Source organism: Chenopodium quinoa, unplaced genomic scaffold, assembly GCF_001683475.1.
Source record: "Chenopodium quinoa cultivar QQ74 unplaced genomic scaffold, ASM168347v1, whole genome shotgun sequence".
Taxonomy (NCBI): domain Eukaryota; kingdom Viridiplantae; phylum Streptophyta; class Magnoliopsida; order Caryophyllales; family Amaranthaceae; genus Chenopodium; species Chenopodium quinoa.
The window spans coordinates 2,043,176-2,070,066 of record NW_018742616.1 but is presented as its reverse complement, the minus strand read 5'-3'; the positions used below and the strand labels follow the sequence as shown (position 1 = coordinate 2,070,066).

The 26,891-nt window shown below is 36.6% G+C and overlaps 3 protein-coding genes across 5 annotated transcripts; 2 read left to right on the top strand and 1 right to left on the bottom strand.

Moving 5' to 3' along the window:
* Window positions 1-9,565: 9,565 nt before the first annotated feature.
* On the top strand, window positions 9,566-17,021 carry LOC110721584 (nucleolar GTP-binding protein 1-like). Of its 2 annotated transcripts, none has more exons than XM_021900762.1 (15): window positions 9,566-9,659; window positions 9,788-9,892; window positions 10,040-10,176; window positions 10,281-10,401; window positions 10,495-10,559; window positions 10,658-10,771; window positions 11,771-11,845; window positions 11,974-12,012; window positions 12,567-12,638; window positions 13,414-13,527; window positions 14,353-14,424; window positions 14,512-14,548; window positions 15,529-15,641; window positions 16,057-16,263; window positions 16,482-17,021. In XM_021900762.1, exons 2-15 carry the CDS (start codon window positions 9,811-9,813, stop codon window positions 16,572-16,574), a joined length of 1,341 nt encoding a protein of 446 aa, XP_021756454.1. In that variant the 5' UTR covers window positions 9,566-9,659; window positions 9,788-9,810; the 3' UTR covers window positions 16,575-17,021. The 2 variants fall into 2 exon arrangements, with proteins under 2 accessions (XP_021756454.1, XP_021756455.1); XM_021900763.1 differs by having other exon boundaries at window positions 9,576-9,648.
* Window positions 17,022-17,505: 484 nt separating this feature from the next.
* LOC110721583 (signal recognition particle 9 kDa protein) lies at window positions 17,506-20,482 on the top strand. Its single transcript, XM_021900760.1, has 4 exons — window positions 17,506-17,712; window positions 17,823-17,891; window positions 19,648-19,741; window positions 20,101-20,482. The coding sequence occupies exons 1-4, from the start codon at window positions 17,641-17,643 to the stop codon at window positions 20,175-20,177; spliced, it is 312 nt and encodes a 103-aa protein (XP_021756452.1). The 5' UTR covers window positions 17,506-17,640; the 3' UTR covers window positions 20,178-20,482.
* Window positions 20,483-20,647: 165 nt separating this feature from the next.
* On the bottom strand, window positions 20,648-23,420 carry LOC110721582 (50S ribosomal protein L18-like). 2 transcript variants are annotated; one of them, XM_021900759.1, is made up of 3 exons: window positions 23,232-23,420; window positions 22,500-22,688; window positions 20,648-21,169 (listed from the first exon to the last, which is right to left on the bottom strand). In XM_021900759.1, the coding sequence occupies exons 2-3, from the start codon at window positions 22,656-22,658 to the stop codon at window positions 20,774-20,776; spliced, it is 555 nt and encodes a 184-aa protein (XP_021756451.1). In that variant the 5' UTR covers window positions 22,659-22,688; window positions 23,232-23,420; the 3' UTR covers window positions 20,648-20,773. The 2 variants fall into 2 exon arrangements, with proteins under 2 accessions (XP_021756451.1, XP_021756450.1); XM_021900758.1 differs by having other exon boundaries at window positions 22,500-22,694; window positions 23,232-23,419.
* Between the last annotated feature and the right edge of the window lie 3,471 nt (window positions 23,421-26,891).

Sequence of the window (26,891 nt, the reverse complement as noted above, 5' to 3'; positions counted from 1 at the left end):
GTTCTGGTTTGATTCTGATGAAGATACAGCGGAGGTGACTCATCTTTTCCTTGTGCATCCTGATTGTGCTGATATGATCAAGTCTTGGCCATTTGTGATTTTGATCGACTCAACGTACAAGACAAACAAGTACAAGTTCCCACTGGTTGAGATCATGGGGATGACTCCAACGAACCAAAACTTTCTGATTGGTCATGCAAACATCAAGGATGAGACGGCTCCAAGTTATTATTGGGTCTTGGAGAAGCTGAGAAACTACATCGGGCCTAATGTTCATCCAGCAGCCATCGTCAGTGACTGTGAGGGAGGTCTCTTTGCCCCCATTAGGGAGTTGTTTCCAGAGTCGAAGCACTTGTTGTGCACATGGCACATCTACAACTGCGTGAAAGTGAAAGCCTACAACCTTTTCAACAAGAATTTGGAAATGGCAGAGAGATTGGTGAATGGTAAGTGGCGGAAGATCCTACAGGCTACCACAGAGGAAGTGTAAGAGCGAGAATTGGCTAACTTCAGGGATTCGTACCAGTGGTGTCCGGCACTAGTGGACTATGTGATGCAACAATGGGTCCCTCACAGGAAAAATTTTTGTCAAATATTGGACAAACCAAGTACTTCATTTCGGGAACACTACAACATGTAGAGTTGAGAGCGCTCATAGAGCTACCAAGGACTGGATTGATTCATCGACCGTTGCTTTAGATACACTGTTTGATAGACTTAACAAGTCAATTGAAACTCAGAAGAACGACATCAGGAACTCTCTAGAGGACTCCAGACGACGACATGGTACGATGTATAGCCATTTCATATTTAAGATTCTCCATGGTCGTGTGTCGCACTACTGCTTGGGGTTGATTCTGACTGAGCTGAACAGGATGAGGGACTTGGCTGACGAAGTGTATGCTCGGTGCGGGTGTGCTATTTCAGTAACTCATGGATTACCTTGCGCATGCACCATTCACCGCGTTATTACAGAAGAAAGGGCGTCCTTACATGTTAATCAGGTTCATTCATTCTGGCGGACACTCGTTATTGGTGAGCATGCAGATACTCAAACGACCGACCGTGAACAGGAGGAGTTGGAGTAGTTTCGTTCGATGTACGACCGAGTGTCCTCCAGTCATCCTTCTATTATTCGTGACGCTACTCATGTACTTCATGACATGTTCCACACGGTTGGTTTTTTACATTGCACATTGTTTATAAGGTTACTTCTGCCTTCTTATCTGTGTTTAAGTATATGGTGAATAGGAAGAAACGATGTTGATCAGTTTCCGTACAAGGACAGGATACCTAACATCATCATGCCGTACTTGGAAGGGTGGAATGATGTAGTCGGAGATGGTAACTGCGGATTCCGGGTCGTGGCTGATGTTTTTCAAATGGGCGAAGACAACTACGGTTTGGTGCGTCAGTTGATGTACAGCGAAATTGCCTCTAACCGAAATGTTTATCGTCATGTGTACCAGGATGACTTGGATGGCGCTCTGCGGCATATTCGGTGGGGAGGTGGACCTTGCGGTCAAAATCATTATTTTGACGCGCCCCTAGATCTGTTTGCCGTTGCAAACATTTACAAGTGCACAGTCATGCATTTCGGGCTGGGATTGCATACTCAAGCTTATTATCCTTGTACCACGGTTCTCCCTTGGCGTTCGCGCGAGACTGTCACTACACCGGTCAGAGAGGTAGCTATTGCGTTTCTTGGGTCGTCATACAGACATTTCATCCGACTAGACATGTCATCCGATTTTCCTGTGCCACCGATTATACCTCGGTGGTACACCATTTGCACAGCGAGCGTAGAGGGTTGGGATGCGCTATATCATGACCGGATCCACGAATGGAACACCCTAGCTGCATTTTAGTTTTTCAGGTTTACATTGTTTCTATGTAACCTTATTTGTACGTTGCTCTTTTAATGAGAACATTAATTATATATATTGTATTGCTTACTACATTCTATATGTTGCATGGGTAAGTTGCGCGGATCCACGAACGGTTATGTCAAAATTTAAAAACAACAATGATAATATGTCAAAGTTGAAAGCTAAAACAACAATCTAAAATGTTACAAACTTAAAACATAATGTCCAATTTAATAAATTAAAACGAGAATATTTAAAGTGCTCTATAAATAAAATGCCAAAACCATCAGTAATCCCTCCTCGACGCCGACTCCCAATGCGCAAGGGTCTGTTCCAGACTATCAACAGCAGCTCTCACTGTTGCACTCATGCTGTCCTTCTCCAGAGAGAGTTTCTGTACATCTTGCATTATCTTTCCCATCCATTGCATACAACAAAAAATAAAACATGAAATACAATAACAACATATAAAACTTAATTAAAAAACAACGATATATATTTTATGAGACATACCGCTTCCATGGCAGTAGACGGTGGCATATAATCATCATTCTGTGGTCGAGATCTGCGATCAACCTCGGGTGCGAATACCGGTTGAACCATTCCATGTAGTAGTGGTCACACATGGGAGGAACCCCAGATGGCGGCCTCTGCAACTCCGCAGTCCATAAGCGGGCCACCATCGGAAACTGGTCCCACGTCCCAGTCACGATATCCGGCCAATGCACGACGTAGTCCCTCGACGATGCAGGTCGGACCGCCTTCATCGGGCATGACGGGGGAGGAGGGACAACTTGGACAAATCCAAGCTGGCGAAGACAACGCTGGGGCATGTACGTCTCCACGATCTCACGATACTGAATGAGTCCCGTGTACAGGGTCCTGGGTACCCTAACACTAGGGTTCGGGCCGAAAGGCATCCAGTTCACCTGCACATAGTTTTAGAATTTAATAACATGAATATAATAAGTGCATATAATAAATTGTAGAAATAATTTATAAACGTTACCTCTAAGGGGGACAGCCTTTCAAGCAATAACCGTATCGATCGAAGGCGGTCAACGGACTTCTTCTCCGAGCGTGGACTCCACGCACAAGCACGCGACATCCCTTCATCAATAGGAACCGGGTCACGATGTGGTCGCAATGCAGGAAAGTACTCGTATATCCAGGTCTGCAATAAAGTCAGACACCCAGTGATACCTGCCGCGTCAGCCCGACTCGCAAATCCTAGTTGGCGATACAAATACGCCAACGTAGCCGATCCCCAAGAAAACTGGCCTACACTGTCGGGGTCACACGCTTCTACTATGTCGCGTGGCCTGAGCTTGTTTTCGCCGCTCTTATCCGGAAACAAGGTACATCCGAGGAGTAGAAAAACATAAGCAGCCAGCTGTGCGTCGTGCGTCCTACGTGCACTGGGGTACAAACACCGTTGCAACACGGATGCGATCTTCACACCGCCGTGTTCCCAAACACCAAGCGCCTCGGTGTACAGTGCAGCCCTGTCGACCGCCAACAACTCCGCCAGCAAATCTGCCTGATCCGCATCAGTCATAGCACAAAGTCGTTTACCCTCAACACGAATCCCCAGAATGGCCTCGACGTCATGTAACATGATCGTCATCTCACCGAACGGAAGGTGGAAAGAGTTTGTATCCGGCTGCCATCGCTCAACGAAAGCCGTGATCAGCGTAGTGTCAATCTTATCGTGCATGGTGGCAGGAACGTGATTCAGCCCTGTGCCCTCCAACCGCTCGAACATCTCGCTCTCCGCCGGCCAAGCCTCAGCCCATGTACGCAAAAAGCTACAAGTCTTTTCCCCGGTATGACATTTCAACAACCCCGTAACTTAAGGCCTCTCCTGGTCCTCCCAAATACGGGTAGCTATGTGTCCTAGAAAGCTAGGAATCATACTCCCGTCTACAGGTCCACCGGGCACCTCACTCCTAACAACCCAAGAATCATTAACGGCCCTCGACCGTTTCCTGCTTGCCCCAGACACAGTGGATGCAGATGATGTGCCAGATCTACTAACAAACCTACCACCCCTACCCTTACGCACCTCTACCATATGTGTCACGTACATGTCATCAACCCTCTGACTGAATGGACCGTAATCATCATAAGGTTCACTCCCATCGTCCACATCCTCATCCTTATATGCGTCCTCCTCCTGCTCCTCCTGGTTACCCTCCTCAGCATCATCATCGTCATCGTCATCCTCATCCCGACAGTGGATCCGTTCTCTACGAGCCGAGGCCGAAATACCACGGGATCTAACATGTCTATGCCCCGACCTCTCCACTGAATAGCTTCTACTAAGAAGCTCTACACTCTTCCCCGCACCATGACGACCCAGTGAATTCTACAAAACATTAAAAAATATATAAACATACAAAAGTTTTTTAAAAAAATAAATAACTACCTACACATACAAAATACCAACACTTCCAACATATCGTCATATTTATAAACATAAAATTAATAAAGATTATAAAAAAAATCAAAGACATAATAAATAAATAGGACACAAAACAAAAATTTCAAATTATTTCAAATAATTAAACATAGAAAAATATTATACGGCATACACAAATACACACATAATACCCTAATGCACACATAATACCCTAATATATTACAAAATTTCTGATTTCCAAAAAAAAAAATTATTTCAAATAATTAAACATAAAAAATAAAAAACAAATATATTACAAATACACAAATACACACATAATACCCTAATGTATTACACATTTAAAAAAAAACAATTACACATTAACACAAACAATTTCCACATACTACATCAATTAAGGCATGAAAAGTGTTTAAACATCAAACATAAAAAAATTAAACATTAACACAAAAAATAAATCTGATTTATAAAAAATATATATACTAGATTTATAAAAAAAAACACATAAAGTTAATAAATATTTTTAAAAAAATAAAACACATTAACAAAAAAAATTAGACATAAAACAAAATTATTTTAAATAAAACTAAATTTCTGATTTTGCAAAAAAAAAAAAAAAAAAAAAAAAAAAAAATTAAGACAGGTGGGGCGCCTGGCCAGGACGCCCACCCACTGGCAGTGGCGCCAGATCCGGCAGCCAGAGCCAGTGGGCAGGCGCCTGAACTAGACGCCTACCCATAGGTACAGGCGCCAGATCTGGCCGCCACAGCCTATGGTCTGGCGTCTGGTTTGGACGCCTCTCCGCTGGCTGGGCTTCCAAGCCAGACGCCACGCCACCGGCGTTGGCTGCCGGACCTGACGCCACGCCACGCGCCACCTTCGCCCTTTTTTTAAAAAAAAAAAATATTTTAATAATTACCTTGCCACGAGGTCGTCGCCTTTCCTCCGCCGTCGCCGCCGCCACCTCTTTCCCTTGCCGCCTCGACATTGTCGTAATTAATTTTTTTTAGAGAGGTAGATTTTCTGATTTTTTTTTAGAGAGATGTAGAGAGTGTTTTTTTTTAAAAAAGAAAAGGGCAATAAAGTCACTTCAATACATATTTGTGGGCTTTATGTGGAGATTTGCGGGCGATGTTTAGCGATTCACTTAAAGAATAAATTACTATCATAGGCCACTTTTAAAACACTACCCTAAACATCAGAACAATAATTGTCACAAGTACATAGCATAACCATCCAAAAAAAGCGAACTTTCCACACCACACATACAATTAGCCATAAAAAGAAAAACATTTAAGGTTCGTTGATCATATACCTCCATGTGTAATGCTTTGACTCGAGGACCACAACAGTCTTCTGCACGAAGTCTTCCTGATTTCACCAAGTACAATTTTAGGTAGAACAAGGGGAAGAGTAGTAAATTGAGAATGAAAGAAGGAAAGTGACTGGAGTAATTTGAAGGGGAGAGCAGTAAATGAGGTGGTGCTCGACCATTGATGGTGATGGTGACATAGGTGGTTGGAGTAGTAATGGCGCTTAATTCATCTGGGAAGGAAACCAAAAGTCAATAAGTCAACAACAATAACCCTCACTTCAAATAGTCGGTTGCCAGTTAAAAAGGGTTGCCGTGAGAAAAAGGGGGGCAAAGGTTGGATTAATGAGGAATAATCAAAAGGTGGGATTAATATGGGAGAACGGACAAAAGGTTGGATTATTCCTTTTAAATTTTCCTAAATTTTTTTTATGAAAGGTCTTGTATTAAAACCTAAGCCAATTAGCAAATAAGTATCAATTTATATTGAGTAAATTTCTCAATTTTGATTTATTATATGTACTAATTTAAAAATTCGAGCATAGCTCGGGCATTAACTTATAAATTTCGTAAATTAGCTTGATTAATGGAGACTCCATCGGCTTTGACGCTTATCCAAGTGATTCACTAGGTGTCTAGGTTTTCTCAATTGCTCGGATTTTTTTCCAAAGTAAACTTTATTATTAAACTATTTTTTAAAATAGACTCGTGGCAAAACTATTTACCAAACTAAGCTTCAGGGTATAAAACGTTGTCTAAAAAAAAATCAATGTGTAAAACGCTGTCTGAGATAGCGTTTTCATGTTGACTTTTTTTTAAAATTTCGTAATTTCTGATTTTTTAAAAAAAATAAAAAAAAATCAAATACACTAAAAACGTTGTCCCAGGCCACGGGTTATGTACTGAATGTTGGGAAAAAATTCAGTACATAAAACGCTGTATGGGACAGTGTTTTATGTACAAATTTTTTTTGTACATAAAACGCTGTCCCAGACAGCGTTTTTTGCAGCCAGCAACCTCACTCCAAATTCAGCCCCCAACCCACCACCCCCAGCCTTCATTCAGCCACCACCCCCACCACCAACCCCAACCGTCCACCACCATCGACCACCACCAACCACCACCTCCCGCCACTTTTTCCCACCCTTAGGCACTTCAAAACACTCCAACCACCCCCAACAGCACTACAACCACCCCCACCACCAACCCCAACCTTACCACCACCATCGACCACCACCAACCACCACCTCCAGCGACTTTCGCCCATCCGTAAGCACTTCAGAACACTCCAAACACCCCTAACAGCACTACAACCACCTAAACCACCACATTAACCACGATCGGCCATCGCTTCTACCCCGTTTCACATTATGGAGCCCAAATGTTTTGTGTTTGATATATATCGCCCTAGAATGATCTATTTGACTAACATAAGTCCGATTTGGACAAATAAGGAAATTAAACTTCAAACCACACACAGATTCATTCAAAAAACATTAATTTTATTAATAATGTAAGTGTTATATACATCAGTCTAGAAAATCCGGCTACAACAAATAAATCAGATAATACTATCCCGACTCATTTATTCGGGGTAACGGTTCTCTATCCTGTCTGTCGTCCCTCCGTCTAACACGACGCCGCCTGTAATGAGTAATGGTGGTGAATGGGTCTCGGGGCAGTGGCGGAGTTTGCTGGCTGAACGATGGGTCCTCTCGGGGCTTTGTGTTTCCATACAACAACGGTTCCCGGGTTTGACTGTTGGAGTGCTTGCATGAAGTGCAGAAGTCTGCCGTAAGAACTCTTCCAATCAACCAAATATTTGGGCTATAGCTTTCTCCTTGGCATATCATGCTCTTCGATACGGAACTTCGAAATGAAATTGCTTGGAGATGAGTTCCTGTATGAATTCAACTTTCAAGGACGGATATTTCTGTATAAAGGACTTCACATACTCAGATATTATGGACGAATCCAAGTGTGGGTGATCAGTAGATAGTACTTCAGTGACACAGTTCTTCCGGTGCGGGCCTTTGTATGTGACTAGGGTAAAGCCACGCGAGTGCTCACTTGTTTTGGTACCCCGTAGCGACCAACCACATTTCTTCTTGCACCGCAGATGAAGGACACTCTCATTCAAGGTCACTGTGGTGTAGAATTTATTCCTCTGTATAGAATACATCTTCACCATTTCTTGAAGCATTTTCTTACTTTCAAAATACATGCCCTTCTCAAATTCTCCCCCGGGAACAAACGATGTATGGCTACCCGATTCGGCCCAATACTGATCAACTTCATAGTTCTCGTTTATCTGACTAAACCAAGGTATGGGAGTTCTAACCATGGCCTCACCAACTTCCATGTGTGCAGGTTCAACATCCATGTTCTCAAGTCCATGCATCTTCCTCCTCTCCACTCTCGGCCTCATCATTTGTTTCTGCATACACATCATACACAGACAATTCGTTATTCACAATAGTTTCAAGATTTTCAACATGATTTAGCACAGGTTGAGATGGTGATGCTTGAACATCATCTTGCATAGGTGAATAACTATGAAATTGCATCGGTGAAGGTGTGACGGTGTTTGATGTCGAAGGACCAGGTTGGCCGAACATTGTCACATATGCCCCCCCATGTACAGGTGAAGCTATATGAGAACTAAACGACATGTGAAATTGATCGTCGTGCAGCATTCTACTGAAAGATCCCATCCCATATTCATTCGATGGAATGTCGTGTGAGGGCACTTAGAAGGACTCTGTGTTGTAACCGAAAATATATGTAGCTTGTTGTTCTGGCCGAGTACTTTGTTGGGCACATATAGGCACCATTTCTACATATATCTCAGTGGGAACACCCTTCATTGCAACAACGCTCCTCAAAACTTTTAAATGTTTATTCGTAGAAACAGGTAACACTTGAACCCCATTGTCAGTCTCAAACCTCATTTTAATGTTTAGTTGATCATTCATTGGGTTTGAACCAATACTACTATGAACCTCGTTCATCAAATCATTGAAAGTCATGTCCGGTTCAAGTGTTAGTGGTTCCATATTTCCTCCACTATACTCGACATTTGGTCCATCAAACAGAATTTCACCTCCCCACCGGCATAACAACACTACATTTTGTGCAGTCATATTCTACATAACAACCAAAACACATTTTAGGATAATTGAAATCTAGAGCGAGGTAAAAAAAGCCTAATTAAACCATACATAGCTTGAATAGTAAATAGTGATATCACAATTCAAGAAGGACCTACATGTCTAGCTAATATGACAACAATGAAACAAGGCCATCTTTACTGCCATATTTTATTTGTTCATTTGTTGACAAGAGCCCACAAACTAAGCATTAACTCCATTTATAAACTCTTAGTTTAGGTTGCAATGCAAAATGATTACTATTAAAGCTTTCATCAACATTTTCACATAAATATACCACATTACCATCAACAATTTCATCAACAATGTACCACATTACCATCAATAATTATCAACAATTTACCACATTTTCATTAAGAATTAGCAACAATTTGATACAATTTACAACAATTTGCTACAATATACAACAATTAACCACAATTAAGAGCAATTATCAACATTACACTAACATGAATTTAGGGTTTACCACAAAATTAAGTGAGTGAGTGAGAGAGAGTGAGTGTGACGGAAGGCAGCAGCAACGGCGACTGGCGGCAGCGGTAGCGTCGAGTGCGGCGGTTGAGAGTGAAAGTGTATGGGGTCTTCTACCGTTAGTGAGAGAGAGTGAAAGTGAGAGAATTTGAGTGAAGCAGCCTGCAAATTCGAGTCCTGGAACATATTACCCAAGAAACACTAAAAGACATTTTTTTTTTTAAAAAAAAAAAAATTCAGAAATTACGAAATTTTATTAAAAATAATTTGGCCACAAGTCAAGCTTAAAAATTGTTTGTGAATTAGGCTTACTTTGAAAAAAAAAATCCCAATTGCTCCTCGTATTACATTGACTCAACTCAAGTACTCAACAGTCTTTACTCTTTGTTTTCTGAGTTTCAGTTTAAGGTCTGCACTGGGTAAATATACTTTTAGTCTTCCACAAATTGATTCGAATTTCAATAACATTTCTCTTTCATATTGTAAATTTATACAAGTAATACTTTCGTATTCACAATATTGTTACAATTGAAGCCTCATTTTTCAGCGTTATCGCTATCCATTAGAAGAATGATGGGAGCTTCCAATATGCTGGAATTATGGCGGATTCCTTCTAACAAATTATTATTCGGAACTACCAAATTTATCAAAGGTAATTCTATACTAATTTGCATAAAAATAAAGAGGAAATCTTTTAATTTGCTGCTTAATTAAAATAATTTAAATTCATTTGATTAGTTTTGCATTTTCTGGGTTGTTTGAATTTTTGAGAAATTTGCAAATGTTTATGAATTAGCAGGTTCTAGACAATTACCGCAAAGAGCATTTTATCCTATAATGTGTTTATGCAAAGAGATACAGACCACTACTGCTGAAAAAATTATGGGTGCAAGTTATATTCCTGATACCAAACTTAAAAAAGAAATTAAAGTGAAGGTAAATTTATTTTTGTTTTTTTAGTTTAAATGTTTCCTTGTTTGTGTTCTAAATATAGTTATGTTTGATGTTTGTAGCTGATGTTGCTATCTGAAAATTGTTAGGTTAATGAAACCATGAAAATCGAAAGTATAGGTGCTTTTCAAAAGCTACCCATGGTAATGCCATCAATTGATATAATCCAATCCGCTTTACGGAAATCTAAGAAGGTTTCAGCTACAAAGGGTAATTGGTTGTTTATGTGATTGGATTGATTTGCTTGGATATATATGTTTTATGTTAGATTAATGGATTTAAATCTGATTTTGTGATTGACAGGCATTGCTAATATTGCTAAGCGAGAGAGGAACCGGGGTGCTAAGCAACTTGATGCGCTGATGAAGGTAAAATTTTCGAGTGTTATATAGTTTGTGTGTTTTAGTTAGTCGTTTTATCAAGTTGTAATTTACTAACAGTTTATCTTCTTTGTTTGTTTGTTTAGGAATTGGCAGTTCCACTTAGAACTTACACAGAAAACTTCCCTAACAAAAACCATTTGCATCCTTATGAGCGTTCCCTTATAGAACTGACGCTTGGAGATGGGAATTATGAAGAGGTAACTACTAAGTTTGATATTTACTCTAATATTTTTGTCACTCAGGGTATTACTTCTGTTGCTAGATGTGTCTATGAATCCGTAAATTTGTTGAGAACGTGAATTCAGTTGGGAGAATGCCTTAATTCTTGTATTATAATATTAATAATGCAGTAAAGAACTTATTGCAAGAGGAGTATTGTATGCAATTAGCTCAATCTATATACGTAATTAAGAATTTCTAGGACCAATTGGTATTGACCCTAATTGACGATGTTCAAATTAATGATTTTGAGGCCCCTTTATTGTATAATGAGTTATGTAAAAGCAGAAGAATAGTTTAATTTATGAAGGAGAGAACTTGTTCCTGAAAATTACAGGGATTAGATTGATGTTTCTGCAGGAGGAAGATTCTTCAGAATTTTCTTCCCTATATCAGTTAGAGTAGAGTGTACCTGCCATGTTCTTTTATGGTGACTTTCCTCACATTTCAAAATTTCAGATGAACAGAGATTTGTAGGAGAATAGATAACATTTTCCAATTGCGTAGGTTGCATAGGGGAATATAGATGTTTCACTGATACACTTATGTCAATATGTCTATTTTTGTTGTTCATGAATTCAAGTCACTGAAATCTTCTATCAGGATAAACCATAAAAGAGGCAAGGATAAGTGGATAGCCTTTCAAGATATCAATGAGAGTCTAGGAACTATATTGAGGAGTTCTGGTGCTGTGCTTTTATAGAGGATCGTTTTCTTTAGAAAGTCTACTGTGTACATTGGACGGGTACTGATGGAACAACATTATTTGTAGTTTCTTAATTCTGACATCTTAGGCAGTGAAAGTGCACATCATCAATCTTTTTGTCTGTTGGGGGGCCTTCTAGTTATTGGATTTGATTCAAAAGTAATTTCCTAATATCAGTGTAGAACTCTGCTTGTGATAATTTGGACTCTATGTTTGTAGTTTATTCTATAGCAAGCATTTATATGGCTCGTGGGTCCTTGATGTTCTGCAGGTTTTGTTAAAGGTAAACAATCTGCGAAAGAAGGTTACATCTGTTGGAAAGGAACATGCTTCTCTTTGTGCCAAGGTTGATTATTTATTAATTAGATCTTTGTCTTAATCATCATTAATGTCTTTCCTCAATTTTTTTTATTTATTTTTTTTCGTAAGAAATTATGAATAACTTCAAATAATACTGAAATTTGTGCATTGCAGTCGTTGACCAAGAAAGAGGCAGAGGAACGGTTGAATGAGGTAAATACTTGTGTTCCAAGTTTTAAACTACAGTATGTAGTTATGTACTGTGTGCAACTGGTTGTGCTGTGCAAGGAATAACCTATTATGTTATGGCCATCACTGAACTTCCTGTCACCTATTATTACCTTTTAGAAAAAATCATATCAGTTACCAAAAATATTTTGCCATATTTGTTTGTCACTTAATAATCCCTTGCTATTGTTTTTTTTTTTTTAAATCAAAAAAATTATTTTGGTGTCGCATATTTGAATCTAATATCAAAATATGTAGTTTCATTATGTCATTTATTTATATTTTGGTAAAATTCTGTAAATAGTTCTATCATTTAGTATACGGAGAAATCCCCCCCCCCCAAAGGATACTGATGTTGGTGAATAGCAATGCATTACCTAAATTCCTCTTTAGTAGTGATGTTTCTTAAGTCGTTGCTAGATTTCTCAGCACATGCAGCTGTAGCGCAGTGTAACGAGACACCCAGTACTTGAAAAAATAATTTGTCATGCAAGCAAGTTTGTAAGTTGCTGTTTTTTTATTTATTTTAAATTTTTTAGGGTATGAAAAGAGTGGAAGAAACTTATTACCGTGAAAGAAAGGCCGTCGATGATTTGCTGGATATTGCCAAGGTATGAAACTATGATCCCTTGGTGATGAGGTGAATCACTTTAAGATATTGCATTTTTGGGGGAATTTGCATTGATTTCCATTTTTCCATTCGTGTATACATGTTCTAGTTATCCATCTTCGGATCTGCCTAAGTATTTTCTGTTATCAACTCCTCTACATGCAAACCTCTTCGCTTAAAATTATAAATGTTGAAGACTATTTGACTGTTGATCTGTCATCAGACTTGTGTTGGACCAATGGAGTTTTAAAAACTCTTGGTTGACAATTGATGATTTGATTAGTATATGTACCCCCTCTGAACTGTGATAATCTCACCTTGGAATCAATGGTTGGCTGGCAGGGCCATTAGGATGCAAATACACATCTAATTGGCAAATTTCCTATTGTTATATTTTACCTTCACCTTTTGATTTATTTGATGTTATTGGATGTATTATGAGTTTTCTTTTCATTTTCTTTCAAAAATTTGCCTTCAAAAACAGGGATGTGACTGCTCACAATGGGAGCCATGCAGGTCTGCTCATGCATTGGATTTATGATTATTGCCAACCAATTTTACCAAACTTTTCGGTGCTTGTTGGGGTTTTTACATAACTTATTTAAGCAAGTGCTTCTTTTATTAAATGTTGGACAAAATCTTCTACATTTTTCTCACACCCTAGCAACTCTGATTTATGTGCTTCTACCTTATCTTTAATGTATGTCTGGATCCTTGTGCATTGATGCTACTAAATGTATGCTGGCATCTCCCCTATGATTCATGTTTCTTTGCAGACATTACGAGCTATGCCGGTGGTTGATCTGGAAACTCCAACACTGTCTCTTGTTGGAGCCCCTAATGTTGGAAAATCATCTTTAGTTCGTATTCTATCAACAGGAAAACCTGAGGTATTCAGAGTGCTTATAATGATCTTGATTAATGACTGCTCTTAGGATTACAATTTTTGTGCTCCAGTTTCTTCTTGTCCTTTCTGTTGCAATTAGTACTTGTTCTAAATTTTAAATTTTAAGCAGAAGACTAATTGACTATTCCAGTGGTGTTCAAAATGACTTGGGGTGTGCTGAGGCAACAGAGGTTCTAGAGCCTAGGCACAAGAAATGAGGAGTGCACTTCGTCAAAATGAGGCACACTTCCTAATGCTAAAAATATTTTGCCACCTGTACGTATACAACCCACTGAAATAGACTATTAAACCACATTATTGTTTAACACCTTGGTGCACCCTTTCTAAACCCTGCTCTTGAGTCCTGGAGCTCTGTTCAGTGTGAAGGAAAGCACTGACATCAAGTTTAAGAGGAAAATATGATTTGTGTAACCTAGAGTATAGACTAATGAGCTATCTGCATGTGCCAAATGTGTGGATAAGAGTGGCTAGTTACCTCGTGATTTGAACCAAAGATACAATTTACATGCTTTGCCATTGTTTAGGTGTATTAGGGGCTGTTTGCTGTCTAACTCTACATTAGATGAAAGCTGGATGATCCAAGAAAACAGAAATATCTTTTTGGTTATGGATATTTCCTACTCTTATTAAAAATAAATACGTACCCTAGCCCTGTTACTCATTTTCTGTTTGTGCTCTTCAAAGCTCTTTAGTATATATCTATGTGTAGATTGGATGGTAGGTATTCTCTTGCTGTTGAGTGAGACATGAAGATTTATGTATTTTAAGTTGTGTGGAAAATAACTATCCTTTCTCACTCTTTCTTCAGATTTGTAACTATCCATTCACAACCAGGGGAATTTTGATGGGTCATATTGTTGTGAACTATCAGCGTTTTCAGGTCTACACAAAAGTGTAATGTATTTGTTGTATGTTAAATTGTCATTGATAATATTGTTTCCCATAGTATTTTTTTTTTTTGGGACAGGTTACAGACACTCCGGGTGTACTCAAGAGACTAGATGGTAAGTGAAGTTATGTTCTGCGTTCTCCCTATATTATAATTTCTGCTGAACTTCACATTGGAGTTTGTGGATGAGAATAGACAGGATATTTATGGTCTGTTAATGGAAGCCATGTGGTTTATGAGAAGTTTATCTTTGAAAATAAGAAGGGTCCAAAACCATGTGTATGAGGATAAGCAAGGGCCAAGAACTAGAGACAACTCTGCAAATAGGATGGCTTTTAGCAACAAATATGATTAGTATTGGCCTATTTTGTTTGTTAAAATAGGCTTTTCTGCCTATTTCTGACTGTTTATACTTTATTATTGTATTGTCTTAGACGTTCTTCTTAATTTAAAATAGCTTAGTTTCTTCCGAAAATATTGTAGACAACCTGTATAGGCATAAAGACTGATTTTGGAAAGTATAAAAAGTAAGACATAGACTAGACCAATTTAGGTAAAAATATACCAGTATAGACTCAAACTTGACTGGGAAGGAATTAAGCTAGACAAGTTTAGGTTCCTTGCCATGAAAATGAAATTTTAAGGCAATTTGAATACACTATGCGTTCAATTTATTATTATTTTTTTTTTTTTATTTTTTTTTCTAATCTTACTAGCTAATTAACCATGTGTTTTCCTGGAGCCTAAATTGTCTGTGGTAGAAGACTAATTGCCTGGATGAATGTAAGTCTACTTGTCAGGGACCATTAAAAACCTAATATTCAGAGTACACGATTTCGATTGATTGTTTCAGAGCTTGCAAATATGTTTCCTTACATTTCACACGGTGGAAATCGGTACTTGGGGGTGCTAAAGTCATATGTTTTTCTTAAACTTCTGTTCAGTAATCTCATGATGTGCTATATTATTTTAGCATTTGGCACTGTTCAAAATGATTGGAATTCCCCACCATTTTCTTGAATTTGCCTTCCTTAAACTGCTCATAGTTTGTCTAAAGGAGTTTTTTTTAATTGCTTCCATTTGCAAAATCTGAAGAGGAGAGGAACAATTTGGAGAAGCTGACTCTTGCAGTCCTCACACATTTGCCAACAGCAGTACTTTATGTTCATGATTTAACAGGTGAATGTGGAACTTCAGCGTCAGACCAGGTATATTATTTAACTTAAGAAGTGACTTGCATTTAGTCTGAAGACAAGCTTAGAGGACTTATGCCTTGGTGTATGTAGTGACTTATAGTCAGTTTTTGAAAAAGCCGGTTGCATCATAGACAAGTATAGCTTTCATGCTAACAAAATGGTCATTCCCTATTGATTTTTATGCTTTAACTTTTTTTCCCCCAACTATCAGCTTTCTATTTATCTTTCAATGACAACAAGCATCTTGTGTATGTCCTGGCATTCTACTGTAGGCTAGGCTCTATGCTCTACGAAAGCCCGAGTATACGCGGCCACACTGCTATCCAGTCAACTAGAAGAGTGTAAAACATACGTGATGATAGTAGTTAGTTGTTCCATTACCAATTAGTGATTGATAATTATTTGCTTAATCTTGATGATTATGCAGTTCACAACGTACATGGAAATCAGGGAGAGATTCAGCAATCATCTTTGGATTGATGTTGTTTCCAAATGTGATATTTTGCCCGAGTCCCCTTCCTCCTTCATAACTGAAGACTTGGCTGCTGATAATTCGGATTTGGCAAGATATAGGTTATTTGGGCCTGAAGGAGCCATTCGTGTATCTGTAAAGAGTGGACTTGGTCTCGATGAGGTATATACAACTATGTCCATGCTTAGGCTCTATATACACAGTCAGGATCGAATACCAAGTCTGGTGGAAAATATAGAGGGACAATATGTTAAACCTTGCTCATTCCAGCTTTATCATTCTTTAGGCTCCTGTCATTTCCTATGCTACTTTTTCTATAATTCTTGTTGCATCTGATTGACAGATTCTTAGAGGCATCTCATTTACTTTTTTACTTGCAGCTGAAGCAGAAGGTTCACAATATGCTCATCTCCCAATCAGCTAGGATCAAAAGCGAGATGATAGACCCAGAACGTGCTGCAACTCCTTCATGAAAATTGTTCTATTTCATAGTGCCCTCTGCAGCATGTCTTAATATGATCCTGGTGTAGATTGAAGACGCCAAGGTCACATAGTGCCCTCTGCAGAAATTGCTGCTCGGATCATCGTTTGTAATCAAACTGTTATAATGGAAGAAAATCAGTTGTTTCGCCTGTTTGGCACAAAAAAAAGCTCCTCTTTTTGGAATTTATCTTATGTGGAGGATGATCCCTTTCAACACTTCCCCTCCCTCTCCCCGTAGTTTTTTTGTCTTTCTTTCTTTTCTATCGGCCTTTGGAGGAAAAGGGGATTTTGCTTGCAATTTTTCTATAGTGAAAAATTGAAAGGGTTGGTGAAAAAGTTGTCATTACTTATAAGGTGTAACATTGTACAGAATCATGAATGTAGTTCTATGGGTAAATGAATATTTTTTTCATAATAATACTGCATTTTTGTAGTGAATGATCCAGTTGTAAGAAAAACTAACCTAACTTGTGTTGGGTTGCATAAGCAAAAAGGTAAGGGTGTAAGACTAGTCCAAATCTCATGCTTTGTGGAGCTAGTTGTGGGGAATGAGGTAGAACGCACACAAATGGGGCTTGCTTAGTCAATGATGGCTTGGGACTATTTCGGACAAGCGCGACCAATTAGTAGTGTTTATTTTAACAGAGTTAAGAAGCGATATACTTCTTTATTGGTATCAATTAAAACTCATATTTTGTCAGTACTCATCGACTTTTGTATTATATTTAACTTCTAAAATGAACGCAAGTCATTGTGGATAGAGACTTTTCTCCTCGAGTTAAATTATGTAAATATTAATGTATATTTAATTTTGAAAGCTTACAAATACGGAGTACTTCTTGATCTACTCTGTAATATTTTTTTTCACCTAAATTTCCAAAATACCCATTACTTTACCCAAATTTACAAAAAATACCAAATAAATGAAAAACAAGCAAAAACCAAAATCAAAAGCCTAAGACATACGTTTACTGTCTTCTCTGCAAACGACTTGCAGAAAAACAAAATCACAAAAACCCTTGAAAAAAATTCTCACTTTTTCTCTCCAACTTCATCATGGTGTACGTAACTTCGTGGGATGAATTCGTCGAGCGATCCGTCCAATTATTTCGCGCCGATCCTGAATCTGTAAGTCTTGTACACCATCATTCAAACTTAATCTTTTTTTTTCCCTCAAATTTTAGTTGTTGGAATTTTGTAAGAAATTGGGTTTGATTATGCTTCTCGTTTCAATGTAGACTCGTTATTCGATGAAATATCGACATTGTGATGGAAAATTGGTTCTCAAAGTTACTGATAATAAGGAGGTATTGCTCGATTTCTTCATGCTTTTTTTTTTGGGGGGGGGGGGAATTTGATGTGTTTTTCTGTGTTGGATTTCGAATTACACCCTTTTAGATTGATACTGAACTTGCTAGAATGGCAGTGTTCTGAATTTTCCGTGGTTTTTGTTAAATATTTGATGATCATGCTCCAATACCCATCTGGATTTGAAGCTTAAAATGTGCCAATAGAGTGTAGATTAGGGCAACTGATGAAACTTAGAGGCTGCTTGGTTGAGCTTCTTGGAATGGGTTAGAATGGATTCAGAATACATTCCATGGTTTTGTTTGTTTGGTTGGGCTATTTAAGTATGGAATCTCATACCGGGGGGATTCTAACTCCACCCCATTCTCTTGGAATCTCATACCCACCTCCCCTCCAAGGATTCATAATCCATACTACCACTCAAGTATGAGAATCCATACCACCCAAGTTTGAGAATCCATACCAATCCATTCCAACTTAGTGAACCAAACGACCCCTTAGGGTTTTTATTGTTAACATTGTCCCAATTTGGCTGTGTGAATGATAGAAGTGATGTCTTTAGAAAATGTTGTGGGTGGAAGAAATTTTCGATATGAAGCTTGTTTGAAAACTAGCAGATAATGGTTTTATGTTAGTAGAATTGATCAGCTGATTGCAGATGGTAGATTCTGTAAAAGTGTTTGGTGATTTAGTAATTTCTATAATGTAGTGGTGAGGTATTTTGGATTTGTTAAGTGAATTATAAGGTCATAACTGCATTTTGCGCTAATTAGTGGCATTAGATATATGGATTATTAGATTCTATATTGCATTATGCTATGAAGTAATTTGTATTAAATAGCACATTGAAGTAGAGTAACTCAATTCTGCCTAATGAGAACATCACCGTGAAGGGTTATTGTATTGAGATCAAGCTATTAGTATATTGAGGATTTGTTTTGGGGTTATGTTGTAGTATTTGTTGGATTATATCAAATCTTGTCAAGGCTAATTACTTAAGGTATGTTTTTTGAAGGGTGCAATTATAAGATATATTAAAGTGAGTGATAAACTGGACATGTTTAAATTTTATAATTGATACTCTTTTGTCTGTAGAGAGTCTGACCTATTTAGCAGAATAGCTTCTTTTTTTGCAGTGCATGGCTTGAGCAATAAGGGGTTGCTATGCTCCAGAAGTTGACAAATGTTGCTGAATTTGATCTTTAATTATGATGATTTACTTTATATATGAAATGTGATAGAAAATGTGGCTGTCTGTTGTTACCAGCCTTAATTGATTACTATCATTTTTAAAACTGCCTGGTTTAGGGGCTATTATCACTGAAGTGATCAGGAATATGCTGGCTATGGTATTATTTCTGTCATTTCTTTCTACTGTGGCCCATGGAGCTTAATTGCTGTTATAATTAAAGTGGTAAGAAACGTTAGTAGGAATAGTAGCTACACTTTTAGCATCGTATGTATGCATGCGCTCACATGATCTCCTGGTAATTTAGTTGGTCTTTTATGCATATGGTGCGACACCAAAACTTGTAAAGGTTTTTTTGAAGTACACAGTGAAAAAAAGAGAAGGAAGGGGGGGGGGAGGGGGACCGAGGGGTGAGGTATTTTTCTGACTGTTTTTAGTTTCTGGATCCTTGTTTTGACTTGTGAATGTGAACCTCATTTTCTAATGTTTGTTCATTTATTATAACTGTTTTAGTTTATGGATCCTTGTTCTGAGTCTTGTCTTTGCTTTTGTGATCTCTTTACTAGTGCCTCAAGTTTAAGACTGACCAAGCACAGGATGCAAAGAAAATGGAGAAGCTTAACAATATTTTTTTTGCTTTGATGGCTCGAGGTCCTGAAGGTACTAGTCATTTTCTGTTCTATTTCTCAACTTCCAAGGGGCACCATCCCCTGAAGATAACTGTGTATCTCTGATTCTTGAAATTAATGATAGAGTATGTATCTCTGATTATATTATTGTACTTTGACTATAAATGTAGTATTGACCTCCCCTCTCCCCAAACACACACACACACACACTTCGCATGGGATATAATGTGTTGGATTGATTAACCAAGGGAGCAGTATTCAGTACACAGAAAAATGATTGTAGACCTAAGATGTTGCTACTTGCGACCGTTTATGATTTTCTAACAATTTAGAGTTGCTCTTTTATTGTCACATTTTGCTGATATTAAGTCCCACTTCTGTATTCTGCAGTCGATATAGCAGAAGTCACGGGGAAAGAACAAATGGAGGTTCAGCCATCAAAGAAAGGAAGGGGAAGAAAACAATGATTTGGAAGTTTTGATGTTTGGCTAGAAAATAGGAATTGTAGTTGATCACGGCACCTTACTCTTGCAGTACGAGAAATTTCTGCAGATATTTTTTCATTGCTTTACAGATTTTGTCATGATGTCAATATTATTTGAACCAAAGGCAATGGATAATAGTTTTTTTTCACAAAGAATGACTCCTGGCAAGGTGACTTCCTCCCTTGCAAGTTCATCTAAGATTGTTGTTAATATGGCTCGGAACGAGTCTATGACTTACAAGGAGCATTTACTTATTTTCTCTATATGAATACAGCCTATTTTTCACTTGCCCTGCAGTTGATTGATGGCATCAACTATGAAATTATGATACATAGAAAAATGCAAAATCATTTTTACTTTGAAGTTTGTAAATGGTCTGTGATGCTAAGTGACTATGACAGTCAAGATTACCCCTTTAAATTCTCAATTGCACATTTGCACACTAACTCATCTGAAGCCCTGAAGATTGCCTCTGATGGGTGGATTATAATAGAAAAATATCAAAATGCCAATTAACTTAAGCAAGCTACCATCAAGCACATAATTTTGCTCTACATCATAACTAAATAATTGAAATTTTAGTCTACAAATATGATCCCGTTTTCTTTTATGGTATCTAGGACAATACCAAGCTTGCCCTCTATTCGCTCATCTTTTCTAGGCTCATAAGCCAGTGCATATACATCGGCATCTTTTGATCGCTCAGCAATGAGCTTACCCACCACTCTACAGGCATTATTATCAATTAGAGATGGCAAGGTAGTTCTTAGATCCTTGGCATTAGTGGTGGCAACAGAAATCACTTTGCTGGTTCCACGGTGCATCACTTTGGCATGAATGAATCGCTTTGAGAAGTAAACATTCAGCAGAAAAGGTCTCAAGTACATATCAGTCCGTTGTTTCCATGATTTCCTCCCGGTTTTCTTTGGTTCTCCCCGAGATCTCCTGGTCCAGGCTGCTTGAACGACAAAGTCCTATATAAATAACTGAAATTCAGGTGGGAAAATGAAAAGGCAAACAAAACCTTTATTATAGGAAAGAGCAAATATTTCTTCAAACAACAAAAAATCTAAGGTCAACTGCTGCATATTTTAGAATGTAAGATTAAGGCCACTACAAGTGACATGGCTTTGGCTTTCGTTGAGAACAAACAAAAGATTAAATCAGTCCCAAGAAATTGCTGGAACAGGAAAGTATATGTCTCTCAGACAAAGTTGAGCTCAGTAACAATGATACACCTTGAGATTTGGCTGCAGAATCATACTAGAAAGATTGATGCAAACACAATTACACCATCTACTCCATGCCTAAACTTTCATCATAATCCAGCTAATTGTCTAACAATTAGTCAACTAACATGGTACTCAGATATGCGACATCAATAAAGCCTTAACCTAACTTCAACTACGGTTCACTCAATAAAAGTATGTACTCATTGTTGCCATAGCTAAAGACTTTTTCTTTCAATAAGCCAGAATTGTTTAAATTTCTGCTATTAGAGAATGCATCCCAAATCGATCATTCTGATTGGATATCATACAAGGCTGGTATCAAAGGAAGATATTAAACTCGCTGTTTCTCAAGCAGACAAGCACAACCATCTGACTGATGACTAGCATAAAAACCAATCAAAGTATATTGCATATGCATATGCTTGGAAGGATGAAGAAATGTGATCTCATTTTGAATATGTCCGACATGATGAATCCATTTAGACCAACAAGTAAAATTATAATGTAAACCACATTCTCAAGCATACTTCTACTCTGATCATAATATGAAAAGCCACATTAGATATTTACTGTTAATGCTTATTCCCATATCAAAAGCCATAGATGATAATCTCAGACATACTAACTAAACAAAATCTCAAAAAAAATCCACATCAATGTTAACTTTTAATACCAAATGTTTATTGTTGCCAATTATTTTGAAACAAGAGGAAAGGAACTAGGAAGCACTACATTAAAACAACACTACCACTAGAAAGTGAAGAGCACGACAAATGAATAAACCATATATATATAATGGAACTCAAGAAAAGGCTAAATATACTCCCTCCACCCGAATATAGTTGTAGAAATTTGCACTAATGCGGCTTGCCTTCTCATTCATTGCTCAACCAAATATATAGGTTACAAAAGTCCCTAAACCTAGAATAAAAGATAGTCTAGAATATTAGGGAAATAACTAAAATACAAGATATTTGCCAAAAATATATCCTAACAATATTCCAACCCGAGACTTCAACAGCACATACATACTAACATACTTAAAAGAAGAATTATGAAGCAAGAATAGTACCTGTTTCGGAAAGGAATTTGACAAATTAGGTCTGGAATTGAGTGAGAGATTCAATTGGGGCATAGAAGAAGACCAAGAAAGTGAAGTGGGTTTGTTCATTCGAGGTCGAAACAAGTCTGATGATATCAGAAATGCACAAGACGATATGCTACAAGCCATCCTCTTTCAGATTTATTTGTTTATTTATTCCTGTAACTTCAAAACATAACTTGCTTCGATTATTTCTATAAATTAAAACCCAATTGCAAAAATATAAACCCCAAATGAGTATTATCCAACATTATAATAACTTCAATTTCATAGCAATATAATTAATTAATTCAATGCAAGAAAGCAAAAATGGTATGAATTGCAGTATTTGTTGAAAACAGACACATTAATTTATATAAACATTGATATTCCTGTGATTTCAGCCCATAATTTGCTCGAATATACTTCTGAAAAAAAATTGCAAAAGTTAAAATTCCCAAATGAGCAGGAAATTGCCCAACTTTGTAACAAATTTCAAGTGCAGAGCAAGAAATTGCCACAAAATTCAATCAATAAAACGCAAAATTGGGAAAATACAATAGAATTGAAAGCAAGAAATTGCCACAAAATTCAGTGAATAAAACGCAAAATTGGGAACGAATTGCAGTATTTGTTGATGACAGAAACATTAAATCAGTAAAAAAAAATGTAAAGAAAGAAAAAGAATAACATCTATAAATAGGAGGGAGAAGAAGAACAAACCAGAATTGGCAAAAATTGCAAAAATTACTCAATTTGAGAGAAATGCCATTGCTAATGCTTCACTTTGATATGTTGAGCTTCCCTTCTGCAGATAAACAAAAACTAAAAAATAAAATGAAAAACCATAAAGCTTGATAAATGGGTTGGACTGTTGGGTTTGATTCATATCATTATTCGATTTGGCCCAATTCAATACTCCAATTTTTATACTTCTTCCGTTTTTCTTTTATTGTACCATAAGGACTTTTACACTATTTACATAATTTCTTTGACCTTCTTTTGTGATTTATTCGTAATGAAAAACATATTTATGTGGGAATCTCATTACATTCCGTCAAGAAATCTAGTTTTCAAAAATCAGTTTTGTATACTTTTTACAAAAGTATAATTAAAGATATTAATAGTCAAAGTAATGCATTGACAAACGTAAAATCACCCATGGTGCAATAAAACAAGAACGGAGGAAGTACTATTATTTTTCAATTGTATTTTTTAATTGTAAATTTGTAAGAAGAACTACTAAAAGACACTAGTACTACTAATAAGTTTTGATAAGGATTATCTAAATAAGCTTAGATTAGATTAGATAAGATAAGTTCATATAATTATACATTAGGCTAATATAACCCACCATTAGTCTTGCTTAATACTTTTGCATTGTGTCTTTGAAAATTTATACGAATCATACAATTGAAACGATTTTCATTCTTGCAATATCTTACATGTACTCTAACCCAAAAATATTTTAATTATAGCATTTTTTTAAAAATAAATATTTTCAAAAAATAAATATTCTCATAGCCTCCTCTCAAAGGGATGGTATAGACGTACAATTTTTTTTAATTTTTTTTTTCCTGTAAATTACATTTATGTTCATACATAATTTATTTTTATTCCGTAATTTAATATAAGAATTAATAAATACTTTGTATGTAGTAGTGGTTATGTGTTATGTCCTTTAATTGGATTTTCCCGTGAAGCAAATAATTTGTTACTTGTATTGTAAGGCTATTTTTACTTTTTTTAAAACATATCTTACCTTAACATTTTAATTATCTACTAATATACATTATTTAGAATCTCACATAGACAACGTTTCACTTTAACTATTTACTATTGGCTCTTCTTTTACAAAGAAAACGACTACAAGATCAAATCTTCATGAGTCATTACATCTTTCTAGAAAAGAAAATAATGGCCCTAGGAATTTTATTGTTAAACAAGTTAATACATCAACTTTATATTAGTGACACTACTCAATGTACTCATTACCTTTTATGAACCTTGTTTTTAATGAAAAAGCAGTTATGTAATTGTGTGACAAGCTGACTAGAAAGTCTCTAATAGAAACCCCACATATGTCAAGAATAGCAGTAGAATTTTTTATTTTTTTTGCAAAAAGAGTAATATCATAAAAATTTTAAATCAATACTTTACCCGTCTCCTATTATTTGTGTAAGTTTTGATTTTAAAAATTTGTTTATTTGAAATTGTCTCGTATCATAAATAATGACTGTAACGGTAAAGATTATTACTTTACTCTCACATCATTATATCTACTTTTGTCAATTATTTAATAATCCATCTATCAACTCCACTTAAACTATCCTGCCCAAAAAAAAAAAAAAAAGAAACTCCATTTAACTAAAGTAATAAAATTTAAATTCGTGGAGTGAATAAAACAAAGTAGAAGAAGTATAAAATTTAGAGACGTACATGCCCCATGTATATATATTCTCTTTTCAAGTTTGACTAAGTAGTGTGTTGCTGTATGTGTAAATCAAATCATAATGACTCTTAATGTTCTAGAACACTTTACCAGCAAGTCCAATTCTAATGTCATATGTCAAGCAATGATAAGATTTACTACCAACTACTGGTAATCTTGTTTCTTGTACCATGTACTTCCTGGTGGGCTGCGCTATAATATGGTCTGATTCATACTCCATAATAAGCATATTTTAAAAAAAAAATTAACACCAGATAATTCTTCTAGAGTCCAAATTACTACGTACTTCTCCTAAGCTACCCATTCATCTTGCTTGCTTGGCTCACTCATCATTTTATGTAATCGGTTCGTTATATGAAGTACTTGTAGTACGGAGTATATGTTTACTAGAATGTCCATAGTTCCTTGATTTTGATTGAATGTAACATAATAATTAAAATTTACGTAAAAATTTACAATATTCATAAAATTGAATTAAACAAGCAATTTTTTCAATGATTAAACCAATGTTATATACGTAGTATTTACCCTTTTTTTTTTTAAGGAAAAAACCAATGTCATATGTATTATATTAACTACAAAGGTATTTTTTTTTCATTTATAAATACATATAACCAAAATGTGAGAGATAAGAAGGAACCAATTAAATTAACAAAGGAATTGTCTCACATACATAATTATATGTTGAATCATTTAGCTTCTTAAAAGGTTGAAAAAAAAGCTAAATTAATTCTTATCTTGATTCATTATTTCTATAGCTACTTAGCTAGTAATTAAATTATCAAACACGTGAAACTAGTAAGCTGATCCCAAAATCAAGAGGATAACCCAATTTGCTAGACAAATCTTCAACAAATAATAACATAGAAAAAACAATATTTCTCTTCTTAAGTCTTTGTTCTTGATGAAGGACAGGAATAACTTGATCCCTACAAACAGGGCACGTAGAATGAGACTTAAACCATGCATCTATGCACTCAACATGGTAGCAATGCTTACATTTAGGCAGTACCCGTATTCGGTCGCCTCGAACCACTCCATCGAGGCACACCAAACAAAATGGACCATCTGTGCTCGGGTTGCCTCGATACGTCGTGGCGGGGAGGCGGCCCTCTTGCCAAAACAACCTCTTCAACAATGGGAAAATGACGACGATGGAGATGATGAAAATGACCGATTTGCCCATAAACTCAAGAAAGATATCCATGGGGGATAATGTTTAGCCGCCTTCAAATTATGCTAGGCTTTGCTTTATTACAATTATTTGATGGGTGTGCGTAAACATACTTATATGGAGAAAAAGAGAGAGAAAAAAGATTGCGCATGTTTTGAAGGAAAGGTTATTGGTTATTTGATATGCCAAGTCAAAGATATAGGTAAACTGCTCCAATGTAAGACAGAAAATTAAAGTTTTGTAAATAGTATAAGTAGTACAAATGTCTTTACTGTAGAAAAACAACAATGATGTAGGCGTGATTTGATCTTAAGTTTTGACTATTGCAAAGTAGTTTTTGATATTTTAATCAACTAAGCTAGGAGTAATTGATATAGACGCAAAAGTATTGTAATATGTTAGCGTTGGTGTAAAAAGATGGATTTTGGATGGGTTTAATTTCAATCATGCACAAGTTTTGTTGTTGGCGCTCTGATAATTTAATAAAAATGAGATGGCTTCTTGGTAAAACTAAATAAATAAAAATTAGAAGTAATGCATGTGTAGGTGAATGGATAAATAACGTGTATTATTAGGATCATGCAACTTCAAAAATTAAACTAACACGTTAAGCTGATGGAAAGATAGACAAAGAATATGGATGAGGTTTATTGCCATTTATATAATCTTGGTTGTTGTGATCTAGTTAATTATATACAAAATTACAAAATAATACAAGTTGTTGATTTCGTAAATGTGGTGTGAAGGATGAGCTTCA